Raw genomic sequence first — 16,450 nt, 5'->3', positions numbered from 1 at the left:
CTCTCTCTGTGACTATAATGAATGAATAAATAAAATCTTTAAAAAAAAAACAAAACAAAACCTTACTTTGTGGCAACAAACTCTTGGACACCCTACTGCCTGCCCCAGAAGAAAGTATGTAAAGAAACATCTTTAACCTGGAGCATCTTTGACCCTGAAGCACACTAGTTACAGTCAGCTCTGAAATAGTTAATGACTCCCTCAGGCAGGTTTCAGAGACTGATTGCTTTCTTTTCCTGGTCTTTTGTGGACAAGTTAGTGTTTGTTGGTCTCACAGTTTGCAGGTGGGCAGAGGAAGCGAAGGAAACCCACCTATCACTTTAGAGGCACTGGGTAAGAGGAGCCTTCCACCTGGAGGAGTTTGGATTCTTGAAATTTGTTCTTAAATCATTCACGTTCCCTTCTATTTCCTAGGTTAGTCCAGTCATTCATTTCTATCCCTGAAGCAACCAATTCCCACATAATTTGTGTATTACACTGGCTGGCTAACAGGTATCAGAGGGAAATAATTGCTTAAGAATAAATGGACACAAGAAAGTGTTTTTTCTAGTCCTGGGGTGTTTGTTTAAAAAACAAACAACAAAACAGATTCCTGGGTGCTGTCCCAGAGCTCAAATAACATCAAAACGTGGGGGAATGAGAACCTGCCTTTTAGACCTGCATCCCAGGAGATTGATGTCTGAGAACCACTGGGTTAGGGGAACAAGATATGTATATTAAAATGCCAATAGAATTATAGAAACCAAAATGGGGACTCCCTAAAGATTCTCATATGTAATTACAGGTAAGTAATTGTTCTTATTTTGTCTTTTTAGAAAAGGTTAGTAAATTATTTCTTCATTATCCAGATAAAGCTTTCATTCTACAGCTAATGTTGGTATTCATTGAAACATTTGATAGGTAATTTCACACCTTCTATACCAGTGGTAGCCCACAGAAGTATAATACCAACCACATGTATATAATCGAAAGTTCTCTGCCACCGACATTAACATACATTTTTAGTAGATAAAAAGAAACAGGTAAAATTAATAATTGATTTAAACCACTATATTCAAAATAATATCCTTTCATCATGTAATCAGAAAGTAAGGTAGTTACATCATGTAATAAGTAAAAATTAAGATATTTTATGTTCTTTTCCCCACCGAGTCTTTAAAATCTGTATATGTTACACATACTCCATCTGTCACATTTGCAGTGCTCAGTAGCCATGTGTGCTGCTTTACCAGATAGCACAGGTCTTTAAAATCACCTGCATTAGATAAGTGAACATTTATACATGCTGGGTGAAGCAGAGTAGGGGAAAACCAAGTAAAATGAAGAGAATTCTGTCTTCCAGCAGCTGGACATTTCTGAGAATTTTGAAAGCTGTTTCCATTAACTTACTCTCAGTTGACGGGCACTTCTCTACGTTTCCTTAGAGGAAAAAAATAATTCTGGAGTAAGTTATATTCCATATCAGTTTTCAATTCCTTGACCATCTCAGGATAGTGGTAGTTTGCCAAAGATGATGACTTTAGAGCTCTCAGAATTGAACTTCCTCCACGATGGCAGAGGTGGGTGAGCATGCGGGCATTCTCAGTAGCTCGATGGCTGCCCAAGGTTGGGGAGCTCTTCAAGAGTTTCAAGGTTAAAGAAAATCGTCAGTGATTGGTTATTTACATGCTTTGTTTTTCTTTGGACTGCGGTTACTAGGTGGCTACAGTGTCGGAAAAGTCCCGTATAATGGAACTAGAAAAAGACCTAGCGTTGAGAGCGCAGGAGGTAGCTGAGTTGCGGAGGCGGCTAGAGTCCCATAAGCCTGCTGGGGATGTTGACATGTCACTCTCCTTTTTGCAAGAGATAAGCTCTTTGCAAGAAAAATTGGAAGCCACCCATGCTGACCACCAGAGAGAAGTAATTTCTCTGAAGGAGCATTTTGGAGCCTGCGAAGAAACACATCAGAAGGAGATAAAGGCTCTTCAGGCTGCCACAGAGAAGCTTTCCAAAGAGAATGAGTCACTGAAAAGCAAGCTTGATCATGCCAACAAGGAGAATTCGGATGTGATAGCCCTGTGGAAGTCCAAGCTGGAGACGGCCATCGCGTCTCACCAACAGGCGATGGAAGAGTTGAAGGTGTCCTTCAGCAAGGGGGTCGGAATGGAGACCACGGAGTTTATGGAGTTAAAAACACAGATAGAGAAGATGAGGCTAGATTACCAGCACGAAATAGAGAACCTTCAGAACAAACAAGACTCGGAAAGGTCTGCTCACACTAAAGAGATAGAAGCCCTCCGGGGTAAGCTGATGGCAGTCGTTAAAGAGAAGGAGAGCAGCCTGGAAGCCATCAAGGCGAAGCTGGACAAAGCGGAAGACCAGCATCTAGTAGAGATGGAGGACACCTTAAGCAAATTGCAGGAAGCTGAGACAAAGGTAAAGGAGCTAGAGGTACTACAAGCCAAATGCAATGAACAAACCAAGGTTATTGATAATTTTACATCACAGCTCAAGGCTACCGAAGAAAAGCTCTTGGATCTTGATGCACTTCGGAAAGCCAGTTCCGAAGGTAAATCGGAAATCAAGAAACTTAGACAGCAGCTTGAGGCAGCTGAGAAACAGATTAAAAATTTAGAGATTGAAAAGAATACTGAGAGTGGCAAGGTTTGTATTGGTGTCCTCCATTCCTTTTATTTTCTGTTTGTCAGTATCACTTTGCATTTTATGTCACTTTTGAGTGGAGCTCATACATCTCCCAAATTCCAGATTTAATTACAGCAGATTGCCTGGTGTTAGCAGGTTGCCCAGTTGCGTGCAATGTCCTCTGACTATCTTGAGTGTGGTTTCATTTGAGGAGATTAGAGAAAATAATGGCTCAACTAGGTGTATTTATTTTGGTTTCCTAGTATCTGGGTACTTTATGACTTTATCTCTGGGCCATGCTTTTTAATCTGTTTAGGCTTGGTTCTAGTCTGTAATTTTTTTTTAAATATTTATTTATTTGAGAGAAAGCACATGTGCAGGGGGAGGAGGAGAGAGAGAAAGAGAGAGAGAGAGATAATGAATGAATCTCGGGCAGCCTCCCTGCTGAATGCAGAGCCTGACTCAGGGCTTGATCCCATAACCCTGAAATCATGACAGGAGCAAAAAATCAAGAGTTGGATGCTCAACCCGCTGAGCCACCTACATACCCCTGTAATCTCTTTAAAATAGAGAACTCCCTAAGATGATGGTGTTAAGGTAAATGAAGGAATAGACAAGAAAGGAGCATATTATATTACTATCTCCTCTTCCTTTCCCATTAATGTCATTTTCCTATTCATAAGATCATATACAAAGGCACATTGTAGATGCTGAGTGCCACTTGACTGTTGTAAATTAACATGCTGTGCTAAGTAATACAGCGAAATAAGGCTAAGAGCCTGGAGCCCTTTGCATCACCATTTCCGTCCCATAGGAGAGCTTCTCCTATGCCGTAGTGAGAACGCATTCTATTTTCTGCCTTTTTGGAGAAAGACAAGTATGCTTTTGGTCAAGGCATAGGAAATTGCATGAAACATTTGCCAGCAATATCTCTTTCTAATTAGCCTTGTCAGATGTCATCTTCATCTTTAAGGACTGTTTGAGGAATGAATGCTCCCTCCTAGTCCCCTTGCCACTGGTGAGGATGCTGGTGCTGATGTGGAATGTTCTGAGCTTTTTGCAGGAGAAGCTGCTTCTTTGGCAAAGGGTTGTAAGGTTAGACAGGGAGATGTGAGGACAAACCGAAAAATTGCTAAGTAATCTTAGTTGAAGGTGACAAGCTGGGACGCTTGGGTGCCTCAGCAGTTGAGGTCTGCCTTCAGCTCAGGGTGTGATCGCAGAGTTCTGGGATGGAGTCTCACATCGGGCTTCCTGTGAGGAGCCTGCTTCTCCCTCTGCCTATGACTCTACCTTCTCTCTGTGTCTCTCATGAATAAATAAATAAAATCTTTTTTTTTTTTTTTTAAAAAGAAGGCTAAGTACAGGAAGTTTCTCTCAAATCTCCTCAGTTGAACCCAAAATAATAAACAAATTACGAAAATTAATTTGTAGAGAATATGTAGCTAAGGGTTGGTCAACCTTTTTTACATCAAGATTTTATGAAAACCAATTTCTGATGACTGTTGTCTAGTACGTTAACATTTTTAAAAAAGTTGAACTACTTTAAGTGTATACAAAATAGAGAAAATAACACAGACTGTGTATCTTCCTGCTTGATGGTATTTAAAGTACAGAAAATGAAAGTGCTTATTAACTTACCCATTTAGAAAGTAAGCATCTGCACTTTCTGCTTTAGATTATTCTGATATTCCAAATCTCAATATAGAAAAATAGTCTGTTTTGACTATTTTAAATAATTGTCAGATCATCCTATCTAAAACTGCAGGAAAAGTCATTGGCTTCTTAGAATTAACAACAACAAGAAAAACGACTTTTTTTTTTTTTTTTTTAACACCCATGCCGTTATTTCTTTGAATTTTGTTTGGTTGTGTTTGTTTCTCTTATGTTTTTATATTTGTTTTATTTTGTGTTTCTCATTCATTCTTTTTTGTTTCCTTTTGTTCATTTGCTTTGCACCGTGTTACTCTGTATGGTAGGCTAGTAGCATTACCAGAGAGCTGCAGGGGAAAGATCTAATACTTAATAACCTTCAGGAAAACTTGAGTGAAGTCAGTCAAGTGAAAGAGGCTTTGGAAAAAGAACTTCAGATTTTGGTAAGTACCTGCTGGGAATCTGTGTCTCAGGGTTTCTAGCTGTTTGAATGGTTCCCGTTTCAAAAACAAAAATCTCTGTAAAGACAAATGTACTGCACCTCTTTCCTTTCTCTTTCAAAGTATTGATTTAAATTGAGTGTATTAGTCATTGGCTGACAAATACCTCGAAGGGAATGGGATCAAACCCAAACTAGCAATAAAGGTAGGTATTACTTTTTTCTTTTCTAAATCTATCCTTTGACTATGGTGAATGTGGCTTTTTGGCCTATTACTGATTGGTTTTGCTAAACACAGGGAACTCCCAAGTTATATACCCAACACATTAGATTTCATTTATAATGAGATCTTATGCTACGCTCCTACCTGCCTGTGACAGCCCTCCAGAGAGAGCTGTCCTGGGCCATTGGCACCCCATGTCAGGATGGCAGGGTGCTGTCCAACTCAACAAATTCAAGGAACCATTTCTTCCAACTACGTTTATTCCTCCTCAGGAAATTATATTTCTTTTCAACTTATGTCCTCTTGCCTTACAAGTTAGTTGTAAGACATTTTTTTCCCTTACCTTTTCTCAACTATTCTCCCTTCTTCCTGCATCAGAAATGGAACTTCGTGAAGACTGACAACCATAAGCACACATCACGGGAAAGGAAGGAAAGGAAGGTTGTAGGCTTATGGAGAAACTGAGTGAGAGCAACATGAGTTAGGAAGGGACGCTTGTCTTAGATCCCTCCATATACCATCTTTTCCCCCCACTTATTACGCTTCTGTGCTAGTACCAGAGGTGAATGTTTGCTTTTTTTTTAATGCCAATATTACGAGTTTCTAGTTTTTCAAACGTTAAATACATAGCTGCCTGTTCATTACCATAGCTACTGTCCCTATATGAGTATATATATTTAAATGAATTAAATAAAATTTAAAATTCAGTTCTTCAGTTGTACTAGCCACATTGTACGTGCTTCATAGCTGTGTGTGGCTAGTAGCTGCCATATTGAATGGCACAGGATAAAGTATTTCCATCATGGTGGGTGGTATGTTGGACAATTTTGATATACAGTATTTTAGTTACATTTTGAGAACAAGTTGGCCGGCGAATCACGATTTTCTAATATGATATCTGTTAAGAAAATGTATTTTGAGTTCCATACTGTTTCTCTGGCCTCCTCCCTCCCCCCACCAAATTTTCAGGATGCTTTACTTTTCTTGTAAGTTAGCATATACCTCTGTGTACTCTGAGGAGAAAATTTGCCTCTTAACTCTGTGGGAATAACACAGGTGGACAGCATTTAGACTTTGGTGGACCTGTGTGGCTTGTGTGCCCATATTTTTCCTAATCCTAAATGGTTAGAAATACTAATTAAAATTTTTCTTGGTGTATCTAGCTCAGAATTCATCTCAGGGAAACCAGGAGAGCAGTTGTTTGTTTTAATCTCTTGTCGTGTTTAGAAAAGAATAGGTGGGCGAGGTAGTTGATACAGTTTCAAGATATTAGTCTCTGATTACTCTCAGATATAAAACATTTCAGAATTCTGACCACTGTCTCAGGCAGATTTCTGAAGAGATGTTGTGCTACTTGAGGGTAGCAACATGAAAAAAGCATACACATGTGCAACATATATGCATAAACACATGTGCTTCTGTATACACATTCACACACATGTACAGATGTAGATGTAAATCTCGTTCACCTGTGTCATGTACGTGCACAGTATGCATATGGTAGTACTTGGTGTCTACATGTCTTAAGTTTTGATGAAACAAAATCAGTCACAAAAAGTAGATAGTGTTGTAGTTATAACTAACTGAAACTTATTTCTATAGTTTGAAGTCTTTCTATTCTGAATATCCAATTCTTAATTTTAGAAAGAAAAGTTTGCTGATGCTTTGGAGGAGGCAGTCTCTGTTCAGAGAAGCATGCAAGGTATGTTTTACTAAAGTATGGCTGTAGAGAATGTCACATTCTCAGATTGGAGCTGGCCTCTGGAGTACAGGGAATAGATGCTCTTATAGTCTGCTGCCACTCTTCTGGAAGCTTCTGCAGCACGTGGTCATGCCAGATTGCACTGGCTTCCTGAAGCCTCAAACTCCCATTAAATTCTTTCTTCGTATGACTAAAAGCTTGTTCCATCTTAAAATTAAGTATACTTTGGGAAAAATATTCCTTTACTGAATCTTTAGTCCTTGATTACTTTATTGAGTTTTAGCTAGAAAGAGGAAAGAGAGGCCTGGAAAGGGATACCTGGTGCTTGCCTAATCCACAGACATGAGAAGGCAAAAAAAGATGCATGCTTGCTTCTCTAGATCCATTACACAGTGATTCGATGTGTAATGGGACTTTTTTAGTATTTCTGTCCTATCAAATCCCAAGGATGTGATTTGATTTGGTTGTAAGACTGCCAACCTCTAGATGTCATAGTAAGTATGAAATATATTAAACTTTTAACTTTATCCTCAATAGAAACTGTAAATAAGTTACACCAAAAGGAGGAACAGTTTAATGCACTGTCTACTGAATTGGAGAAGTTGAGAGAAAATTTAACAGGTAAGATGTCTCTGTTTCCTAAACACTGAGTACAGTAGGTTTCCTAGGATTTGAGATAACTGTAGTAAATTACAGTAACATCTATTCAGGGCTCACTTCTTCATTCATTAATGTGGTATAATAGGATAAAATACTTTCTTGATGTCAGTAACATTTGCAAATCCTCTCTGCTGTGTTTTCAAACAAGTCAGAATCCACCACACATCACCACTCCTCTCACTCTCCCCACTCTCCTTCATTCAAGCCAACATCATCTTTCACTTGAGCTGCTACAATGGCTGGGCACCTACCTACTCAGCCTGCTTTTGCCTTTGTCCCCTTCAGTCCATTTGTAGCACAGCAGCCAAAGCGGTCCTTTTGCTAAGTCATGTCACTTTTCTGCTCGAGATCACCCAGTGGCTCCCATCTCCCCCAGTAAAAAACTGCAGTCCCACTGTCAAGCCCTGTTACCTCCCTGATTGCCTCTTTTACTACCCTTTGCACTTGCTTTCCCTCAGTTCCTTCAGGTCTTTATTTAAATGTCACAATTCAGAGAGGCCCTGCTTGAGATTTTATTTTAGCCTCCCCAACTCCTTCTTAGTTCCTTTCTCTGCTTGTATTTTTTTTCTTTTTTAGGAATTAACACTTTTTATGCTATTTGTGGGGTTTTTAAAAATCTAGTTTATTGTCTGTCTTCTTGGCTAGGATATGATTTTTATGAGAGCAGAGATTGCTATGTACAAATATCCCCAGAGCAAAACTTGGAATACAGGACACAGGCAGTAAATTTTTGTTGACTATAACACTACAGTGCTGTTTTTTTCCTATGTATATTCAGATATGGAGGCAAAATTTAGAGAGAGAGATGAAAGAGAAGAACAGTTGATAAAGGCAAAGGAAAAGTTAGAAAATGACATTGCAGAAATCATGAAGATGTCCGGAGATAATTCTTCTCAGCTGACAAAAATGAATGATGAGTTACGTCTGAAAGAAAGGTACGTATGGGGCAGCCTGGGTGGCTCAGTGGTTTAGCGCCGCTGTCGGTCCAGGGTGTGATCTTAGAGACCCGAGATTGAGTCTCACGTCGGGCTCCCTGCATGGAGCCTGCTTCTCCCTCTGCCTGTGTCTCTTCCTCTCTCTCTCTGTGTGTCTCTCATGAATAAATAAATAAAATCTTTAAAAAATAAAAAAAAGGTACGTATGAATGGTTTTAAGGGCTCCTGATTTAGATTCACCTCTGAAGTGCAGTCTAGGAGGGAGGGGAGTCAAAATTTCATGATTCTTCTGTTTTAAAGTTTCCTGTCGCTCTTCCTTTATCTTAGTATGTGAGTGTACCCTTAAATCAGCTACAGAGCCTTCTGAGTAATACAGTATTGTAGACTTGATGATTTGTAAAGAAAAGGTAGTAGTTTACCAGGGGCTGGAATATCTTTCACAGGCAGCTAACAGTGTTTAACTTGTTTCAATGTAATGAAGGGTAACTGTAATACAAGCTAACTAGGTGTGTGCCTTGCACTATGCTGACAGCTATAGTAGAGTGTGTTTTCTGATTTCTCATAGTAATCCTGGGAGGTGAGTGTATTCTTGTTCCCATCTTGAAGAGAAAGGCATTGAGGCTTCATGAGGTGAAGTAACTTGCCTGTGGTTTCAGACTTGGGCAGGCTGGTCCCAGAGCCCTTGCAGCCCTTCACCACTATAGCTTCCATTGCCCTCACCTCTCTTCCTTTCTTTATTCTGAGGCAATTGTTGCTCTGATCCTTTTTTTCTTTGAATAGCTGCTGGATAAAAATCAAATGTTTTATTTTGTAAGGGAAGAAGTTTTAGAGGACACTTTAGGGCTCTGAGACCCATGATTCTGAAAGTGTGACTAGTTGGCAGCTAGGTCTACACCCATGCGCCCCTACAGTTCAGTGTCAGGGGGCAAGGGGTTGGTGAGAGGGCTTTGGTTGACCACCTGTGGTCAGACTTGCTGTGAGGTGGGTGGAGCTGCACAGGTGGTTGTGGCATGGTGCCTGTGGGCGGAGAACTCCAGCTCTGCGGGTGTTGGGCAGATGTGTGACTCAGAGGGACCATCCCAGTTTCCCTCCTCTACTCTCGGAGTCCTCTTCTAGCCCATTCTCTGGATTTGTGTCCCATGTCTTCTGTACATCTTGTTGAACCACATGGGTGTCTCGAAGCTAGATCTTCAAATTAGCACTTGTCATTTTTGTATCTTCTGTTCTCAGGTGGCATTAGAATGAGTTTATGATAATCTAGTCTGCTAAAATTTTTGAAACTTACTAAATAATTCATTTCCTCATCTAAAGTTACTTTTCGCTAATTTTTCCTTACTGATCTATTGACATAAAGTAATAAACCTTCACAATTATAGTAATTGTCATTCTAAATAATGTATTTATAACTGTCTCAATTGTTCAAATTAGTCTTCAGGGCAAGCCAGGTCATTTTTTTTTATTTCAGATGTTATTAATTACTCCTAACTTTTTTTTTTTTAAGATTTTATTTATTCATGAGACAGACACACGCACACACACACACACACACACACACACACAGGCTGAGACACAAGGCAGAGGCAGAAGCAGGCTCCATGCAGGGAGCCTGATGTGGGACTTGATCCCAGGTCTCCAGAATCAGGCCCTGGGCTGAAGGCGGCGCTAAACCGTTGAGCCCCCCGGGCTGCCCAATTACTCCTAACTTCTAATCGTTAATACAATTATTAATAGTATCTTTCCAAGTGTAACTCTGGAATTTAAAGCATTCTTTTGAAAACTCTGACACCTTGTGTTGAACCTTATTCTAGAAATGTAGAAGAATTACAGCTGAAACTGACGAAGGCGAATGAAAATGCAAACTTTCTGCAGAAGAGTATTGGGGAAGTAACTCTCCAAGCGGAACAGAGCCAGCAGGAAGCAGCTAAAAAGCATGAGGAAGAAAAGAAAGAGCTTCTGAGGAAATTGTTGGACCTGGTGAGGAGAGTAAATGAGACTGTGTGCTGGCAAGGAAGGTGAGGGTGGGGCACATATGGCTAGATGACTTACTGCTTTGCTTGGGATCTCTGTAGGAAAAAAAGGTGGAAATGAGCCACAACCAGTGCCAGGATCTGAAAACCAGGTTCGAGGAAGCCAGTTGTGACATGAAGGCAAAGCACGAAGCAGTCCTGCAGAACCTGCATAAGATGCTGTCGGACACAGAGGAGAAGCTGAAGGCTGCACAGGAGAAGAACAGTGACTTGCTGCAGGAGATGGTGGAACTGAAAAAGCAAGCCGACAAAGCCAAAGTATGTTCTTAGGAGAGGATCACGGTGCCACATGGCATCAGGGCTGCAGTGGGGCTTATAAAGCAGCAGCAGATGGGATGGGTAACAGTGGCCTTTACAGGTGCTAACCTCTAAGTGCATGGCAGGATGGCGAATTACATTTTCCTGGCTTCCAGCTCTTTCTGCCAGCTGCTGTTCCTTCTCCAGGGTGGTGATGGCTGCCATACAGGTGTTTCCTCTGAGTGTACTGTGTAGCCATCATCCCCTCACCCCTGTGCTGCTTGCTTCCCAGCTGTCACACAGGCTCATGTAGCCTGAGCTCTGTCTGCTGGCTTGCAGGAGGCCCTCTTGTGGCCTCTAATCTTGGCCATCTTGCCACCACCTTCCCTGAGGTTAGGAGAGACATCTTTCAGCAAAACAACAGGCAGAGGCCAAGCAAAGCAAGTGAGTGCTGGAGAAGCAGGGCTCCTATAGGGCATGTTAGAAGCGAGGGCTCTAGAGAGGGCTTTTGTAGGGCTTTTATATGTCCCTGGAAAGCACTCTGAGCTCCCGGCAGGGAAGCTGGAGACAGGGGCTGTGAGGAAACATCCTGTTATTAAATAGAATAGAATGTAATACATTAAATTTCATTTTATGGCATCAGGATCATATCTGCAACCCAGTATATTTTTTTACTCTGGTAAGATAATGAAGTTCAACTGTCCTGCCAGTGTTTAACTTTTTCCTGCCACCATTGAACTTGCTCAAAGAAAAGTAAATACTTGTCTTTTATTATTTTTAATGTTTGTCTAGGAGTTTGGTGAAAAGGAAATGTAAAAGAGCATACATAAGACTTGAAACAAATCCCACCTAAAACTTGTTAATTAAATTGGACCATGACATAACACATGCTATGTATATATATACTGCACTCTCTCTCCTCTCCATGCCGCCCTCAAGGCTTTGTCTTTCCCTATAGAACATCTCCAGCTTTATGAGCCATTTAACACTAGGTATTATTTCCAGACCTTTTGTCTTTGTGGTTCCCTTTATCTGGATAGACTCCACTTTTTTAGTGTTTTCCTTATAAATGTTGCAGTTTGACCAAACCACAGCATTCCAGTAGTTTGTGTAAAGGCTCATGAATTTTGCTTACTGATGTTTTAAGTTTTAAAAAAATTTTTACAAGGGTCATTTGGTTAGGATTGTTCCTCTTCCAAAGTTGTCTCAATACCTGATTTCTATGGATTTCAGTGTTTGTCAACAACAGTGGCCCACAGATTTTAATCTGATGAAACTTAAGATGTTTTCCTCTGGGAAAATTTATATGCTCAGCAAGTTTTTATATAAGGTATTAGGAGGTTCATGGAACCTACAAAATTGCTGCATTTCCTCATTTAAGAGCTGGTGATCTGTAGCTGTGCTGTCCAAGTTACTAGCCATTGGCCACATCAATTTGAGTTTGAACTTGTTAAATTTTAATAAATTACAAATTTAACTTCTCAGTTATACTCACTAGACTTCACGTGCTCACAAGCCACACACATAATCAGAGACTACCATATTTATTCAGATAAAGAAACTCATACCACTGCAGGAGGTTCTGGAAAGCACTAGTATAGATAATGTGGTCAAGTCATTTTGTAAACCAGTGTATATATATATAGGTATTTTTTAAACCCATTTATTTTAGTCACCAAAGCTTAGCAAATTGGTCTGTACTTTTAATAAGTTATATGTAATATTGGGATCAAGTTAGGCCAGTGATTGTCCTTTAGAAAGTTAAGGTCTTGTAGTTAGTTTGAAAAGCAATAGTTTATTTTCCCTCACCTTTTCCCTCCCTTTTTTGATTAAAACATACTCACTTTTTGTAGTTCTCTGGATTGTATTTTTTAAAATTCTTCTCTGAATTCTTCCAACAATAGAAATAATTGGGAAGTTGGAAGGGCAGGATAGAATCTCATCCCCTGATATCAAAGTCAAAAGACTGTTTTTACCTCAGAGGTGCCACTCAGGGATGATTTCAAAAGTGTTGCAAAGATAGACCAGTGGGTAGACTAGCACTTGGCAACACTAAACCTGCTTTGTATTAACCTTTTGTGGGCTCTTTTTATCTAGGTTTCCCCTCTTGTTATCTAGATAGTTTCTATGACAGTTACTGTTTAAAAAATTTCAAACTTTTATGATTTAGGTTACATTAAGTTATTTGGGCTCGCATTTGTCTGCTTGACTTCATTTTGTTTCCATTCTTTCCATCTTTTGTTTCTGTAGTCGCTAACTTATTTGTTAACATCAGCCAAAAAAGAAATTGAACTAATGTCAGAAGAGCTGAGGGGTCTGAAATCAGAGAAGCAGCTTCTTGCACAGGAGGGGAATGCTTTAAAGTTAGAAAAAGGTTCACTTTTATCAAAGCTGGTAGAGGTGGAAGCCAAAATAACTTTACTTCAGGAAGATCAACAGAAACTGTGGTTGGTAAATGAAACTCTTCATTTAGAAAAAGAGAAAGCCTTAGAAGAAAAGCAAGATGCTGAAAAGCTTCATCAGCAGGAACAGCTCCATAAAGAAGCTTTGGTGGTTGAGAGAGAGCAATTACTACGAGAAGTCAATATTGCACAGTCAGAACTTTTGAAGATCAGTAAGGAAAATGATTCTTTGCAGGTTTCCATAGCAAGCTTGCAGGCACTCATAGAAGAGCTCCACCTCAGCAAAGATACTTTGATTGCTGAGTTTAAGAAGGTTCAGGAAGAAAAAGATCACCTGGAGGATCATATCAAGAAGCTCATTACTGAAAATCTTGCCTTGGCTAAAGATAAAGATGAAATTATTCAGAAGCTCCAGAGCTCTTATGAGGAACTAGTCAAAGATCAGAAAACCTTGGTGCAGGAGATTGAAGATCTCATGACTGAGAAAAAGTCAGCTTTGGAGAAGCAGTCAGGTCTTGATAACATGTGCATAGCCTTGAAAGTGGAAAGAGAAAATCTTCTCCAAAGCAGCAAAGATCTGCAGTTTGAGAAGGACATGCTTCTTCAAGATCGAGAAAAGCTGAGTGCCAGCTTGGAGGCCGCCATCCAGATCAAGCAGCGGCTCAGCACGGAAGCCAGTGGGCTCCGCACACAGCTGGACAATGCCCAGCGGGCTCTGAGAAAGGATGAGCTGGAGATGAGGCAGCTTCAGGCTACAAATACCAGCCTCAGCAAGCTCCTGGAAGAAATCAAGACCAGTCGGGAGATCACAGACTCGGAGTGCATCCAGCTTCTGCATGAAAAAGAAACCTTGGCTTCATCCGAGAGAAGACTCTTGGCTGAAAAAGAAGAACTTCTAAGTGAAAACAGACTCGTCACTGAAAAGCTGAAGAAATGCTCAGAAGAGGCCACCCAAATCGAAGTGAGCCTGAACGAGAAGATCACTTACCTGATTTCTGAGAAAGAGGTGGTATGTCAGAAAATTGCAAAACTCAAAAAGCAGCATGACAGTCTCTTGAAGGAAAAGTCTGTCTTGGAAATGCAAAATGGAGATTTGCTTGCAGAAAGAGAGAATTCCATGAAAACCATGGGAGACCTCAAACGGAAATATGATCAGGAGTCTGCCAACAGAAGAATCATCGTGCACGAGAAGATGAAACTCCTCGGTAATCTCGACACTCTGAAGAAGGAGCTTCAGGAGAGGAAAAGGGAAAACCAGGAGCTGGCGGCCACCAAGTGTGATCTCTCTCTGATGTTGAAAGAGGCTCAGAATGCTAAGAAGAGTCTAGAAAAAGAGCACACGAGCATCCTGCAGGCAAAGGAGAGTCTGAATGCTGAACTTCAGACTTGCTGTTCGGAAAAGAGCATCTTGCTACGGGACGGGCTGAGCCTGCAAGAAGAGTGTCAGAGACTAAACGAGGAGATCCACACAATACAGCAGTCCTTCATCCTGGAAAAAGAAGCCAGAGCACAGGAAAACGAGTCCTCCCTGTATGAAAACAATAAACTTCACGGGAGGTTGGTGCTCCTAGAGCAGGAGCTGGAAGAATTAAGAGGGTGTACGAAGCAACTGCAGTCTGAAAAGTTTGCACTCGTCCAAGAGAAGACCAAGTCTGAGCAGAAAGTGGTAGAGATAATTAAGGAGAAGGAACTCTTGAGTGCAGAAACGGCCCAGCTTGCTGCCAATATAGAGACTCTAAAGAGTGATTTCACCACCTTGTCCAAGTCCAAGTTAGAGCTGCAGGAGCTGCACAGCTACCTCACCAAGATCTTGGACGACCTCCGGCTGAAGCATGAGATGACTCTGGCTGATCGCATCAAGGTGGTGCAGGACAACAAGAACCTCTTGGCGGAGAAGAGAGACATGATGCTGACGAAGGAGGAGCTCCTGAAGGAGAAGGAGAAGCTGGCAGAAAGCTACTTCATCCTTCAGAAAGAGATTAGCCAATTGGCCAAAACCAACAGCCATATCTCAGCCAACCTCCTAGAATCTCAAAATGAAAACCGTATTTTGAGGAAAGACAAGAGCAAGCTCACTCTTAAAATTAGAGAGCTCGAGACTCTTCAGTCATTTACGGTAAAATGGGAGGGTCAGGGACCAGACCTGGACTACTAACCCTGTGTACTAACTTCCCAGCGCCCCGGGGGCTTGGGGTCTTGTCTTCTTTGTGGCCACCTGAGGAAATGCACCCCCCACCCCCCCAACACACTTTCGCAGTTGCTCATGTGTCTCAAGCTCTTGTGTTTGTTCCCACCTGAAGGGGCAGTTCTTTACTAAATCTCTAATTGCAGTTGTCTTTCCCTGTTGGAAAGAATTGTAAACTGTGAATAAAAAGGATATATGTTTTAATTTAAGGAGACATTTTCTTCAAAAAGTCAGCTGTGGTTCTTAAAGGATTAAGAACAAGAGTAAAATGGGCACATTGTGAAACATGGTATCTTCTGTTTGACTTTTAACTGTTTCCTTGTGCCTGTCCATTTGGAGTTGGAATACTCCAGTGAGCTCTCCATGGCTGGTGGTGGGGAAGGCGTAAGGCAGAATGTCCATAAGTTTTGTTAGACCACATGAAATTATAAGCAAGTGCCTAAGAATGTTTTATTTTTTATGAAAAACAAGAAATAAACACAAAATTTTATTTCTTATAATTATTTTTATATTTTATCAGCTAAGGTTTTGTGTCCATATGCACATTATCTTTTTTATTCACAGCCATGTTTATATTCATTACCACAGCTTCCTTCATAGACTTTTCCATTTAATGCTTCTCATTAAACACTTGAGCCTTATGTTAATAATTGCCCAAATAATTTTTATTTTTACTTGAGAAATTACCAACCTAAATGACAAGTGATTTCAAAAGCCCCAAATCTGAAATAGCAAAGAATAGTATTTCAAACATATGGCAATAAATATGATTAAGGGAAAAATCAGCTACATAAGGATGTTGCTGTTTATTATCACTGAATGTTTCTCTCAAATATAGGTCAGAATGATGGGCGTGACAGTATAACTTTGGAGCTTGGAAGACAGGTTTAGAAGGGTCTGAAAATACACAGGTATATTGCAGTTGGCTTGTTTGAAGAATGGCATGGAAAGGGTCTGTAACTCTCTTCCCCTTTCACGTCTGTCTGTTTGCCTTGGCATCGGATTGGTGACTGGCCCTTAACCTTAGCCACACAGACAGTGAGGGCTGCCCGAGCAGCACAGCCTGAGCATCCCCAGCAGGCTTGCTCAGGTCTGCCCTCATTTCTCACGGTGCTTTTTTATATTCAGGCTGCTCAAACGGCAGAAGACGCCATGCAGATAATGGAACAGATGACCAAAGAGAAGAGCGAAACTCTGGCCTCCTTGGAGGATACCAAGCAAACAAATGAAAAACTACAGAATGAAGTAATCAGATTTAAATGGCTTTTTGTACAAAGGACAGCTTATCGACTTCATGGAATGCTTGATCACTAACTCGGGATTGTTTATTTTTTGAAGTATGGCCTCATGCAGGTTGGATCTGTGTTA

At 40.7% G+C, this 16,450-nt stretch overlaps 1 protein-coding gene across 7 annotated transcripts in view; it reads left to right on the top strand.

Annotated features, from left to right (window-relative positions):
- The window catches only part of CLIP1 (CAP-Gly domain containing linker protein 1), a 122,914-nt gene that overhangs the window by 71,244 nt on the left and 35,220 nt on the right, over positions 1-16,450 (top strand). For 6 of the 7 annotated variants that reach the window (XM_041728370.1, XM_041728369.1, XM_041728366.1 and 3 more), the window contains 8 exons: positions 1,699-2,643; positions 4,599-4,715; positions 6,579-6,636; positions 7,174-7,257; positions 8,075-8,231; positions 10,040-10,205; positions 10,301-10,516; positions 16,211-16,327. In XM_041728370.1, coding sequence (XP_041584304.1) covers positions 1,699-2,643; positions 4,599-4,715; positions 6,579-6,636; positions 7,174-7,257; positions 8,075-8,231; positions 10,040-10,205; positions 10,301-10,516; positions 16,211-16,327 — 1,860 coding nt within the window. Of the gene's footprint in view, positions 1-1,698; positions 2,644-4,598; positions 4,716-6,578; positions 6,637-7,173; positions 7,258-8,074; positions 8,232-10,039; positions 10,206-10,300; positions 10,517-12,745; positions 15,014-16,210; positions 16,328-16,450 lie in introns of all 7 variants that reach the window. The other variant, XM_041728372.1, reaches the window with a different exon arrangement.

Source organism: Vulpes lagopus, chromosome 14, assembly GCF_018345385.1.
Source record: "Vulpes lagopus strain Blue_001 chromosome 14, ASM1834538v1, whole genome shotgun sequence".
Taxonomy (NCBI): domain Eukaryota; kingdom Metazoa; phylum Chordata; class Mammalia; order Carnivora; family Canidae; genus Vulpes; species Vulpes lagopus.
This window is presented reverse-complemented; position numbering and strand designations above follow the sequence as displayed.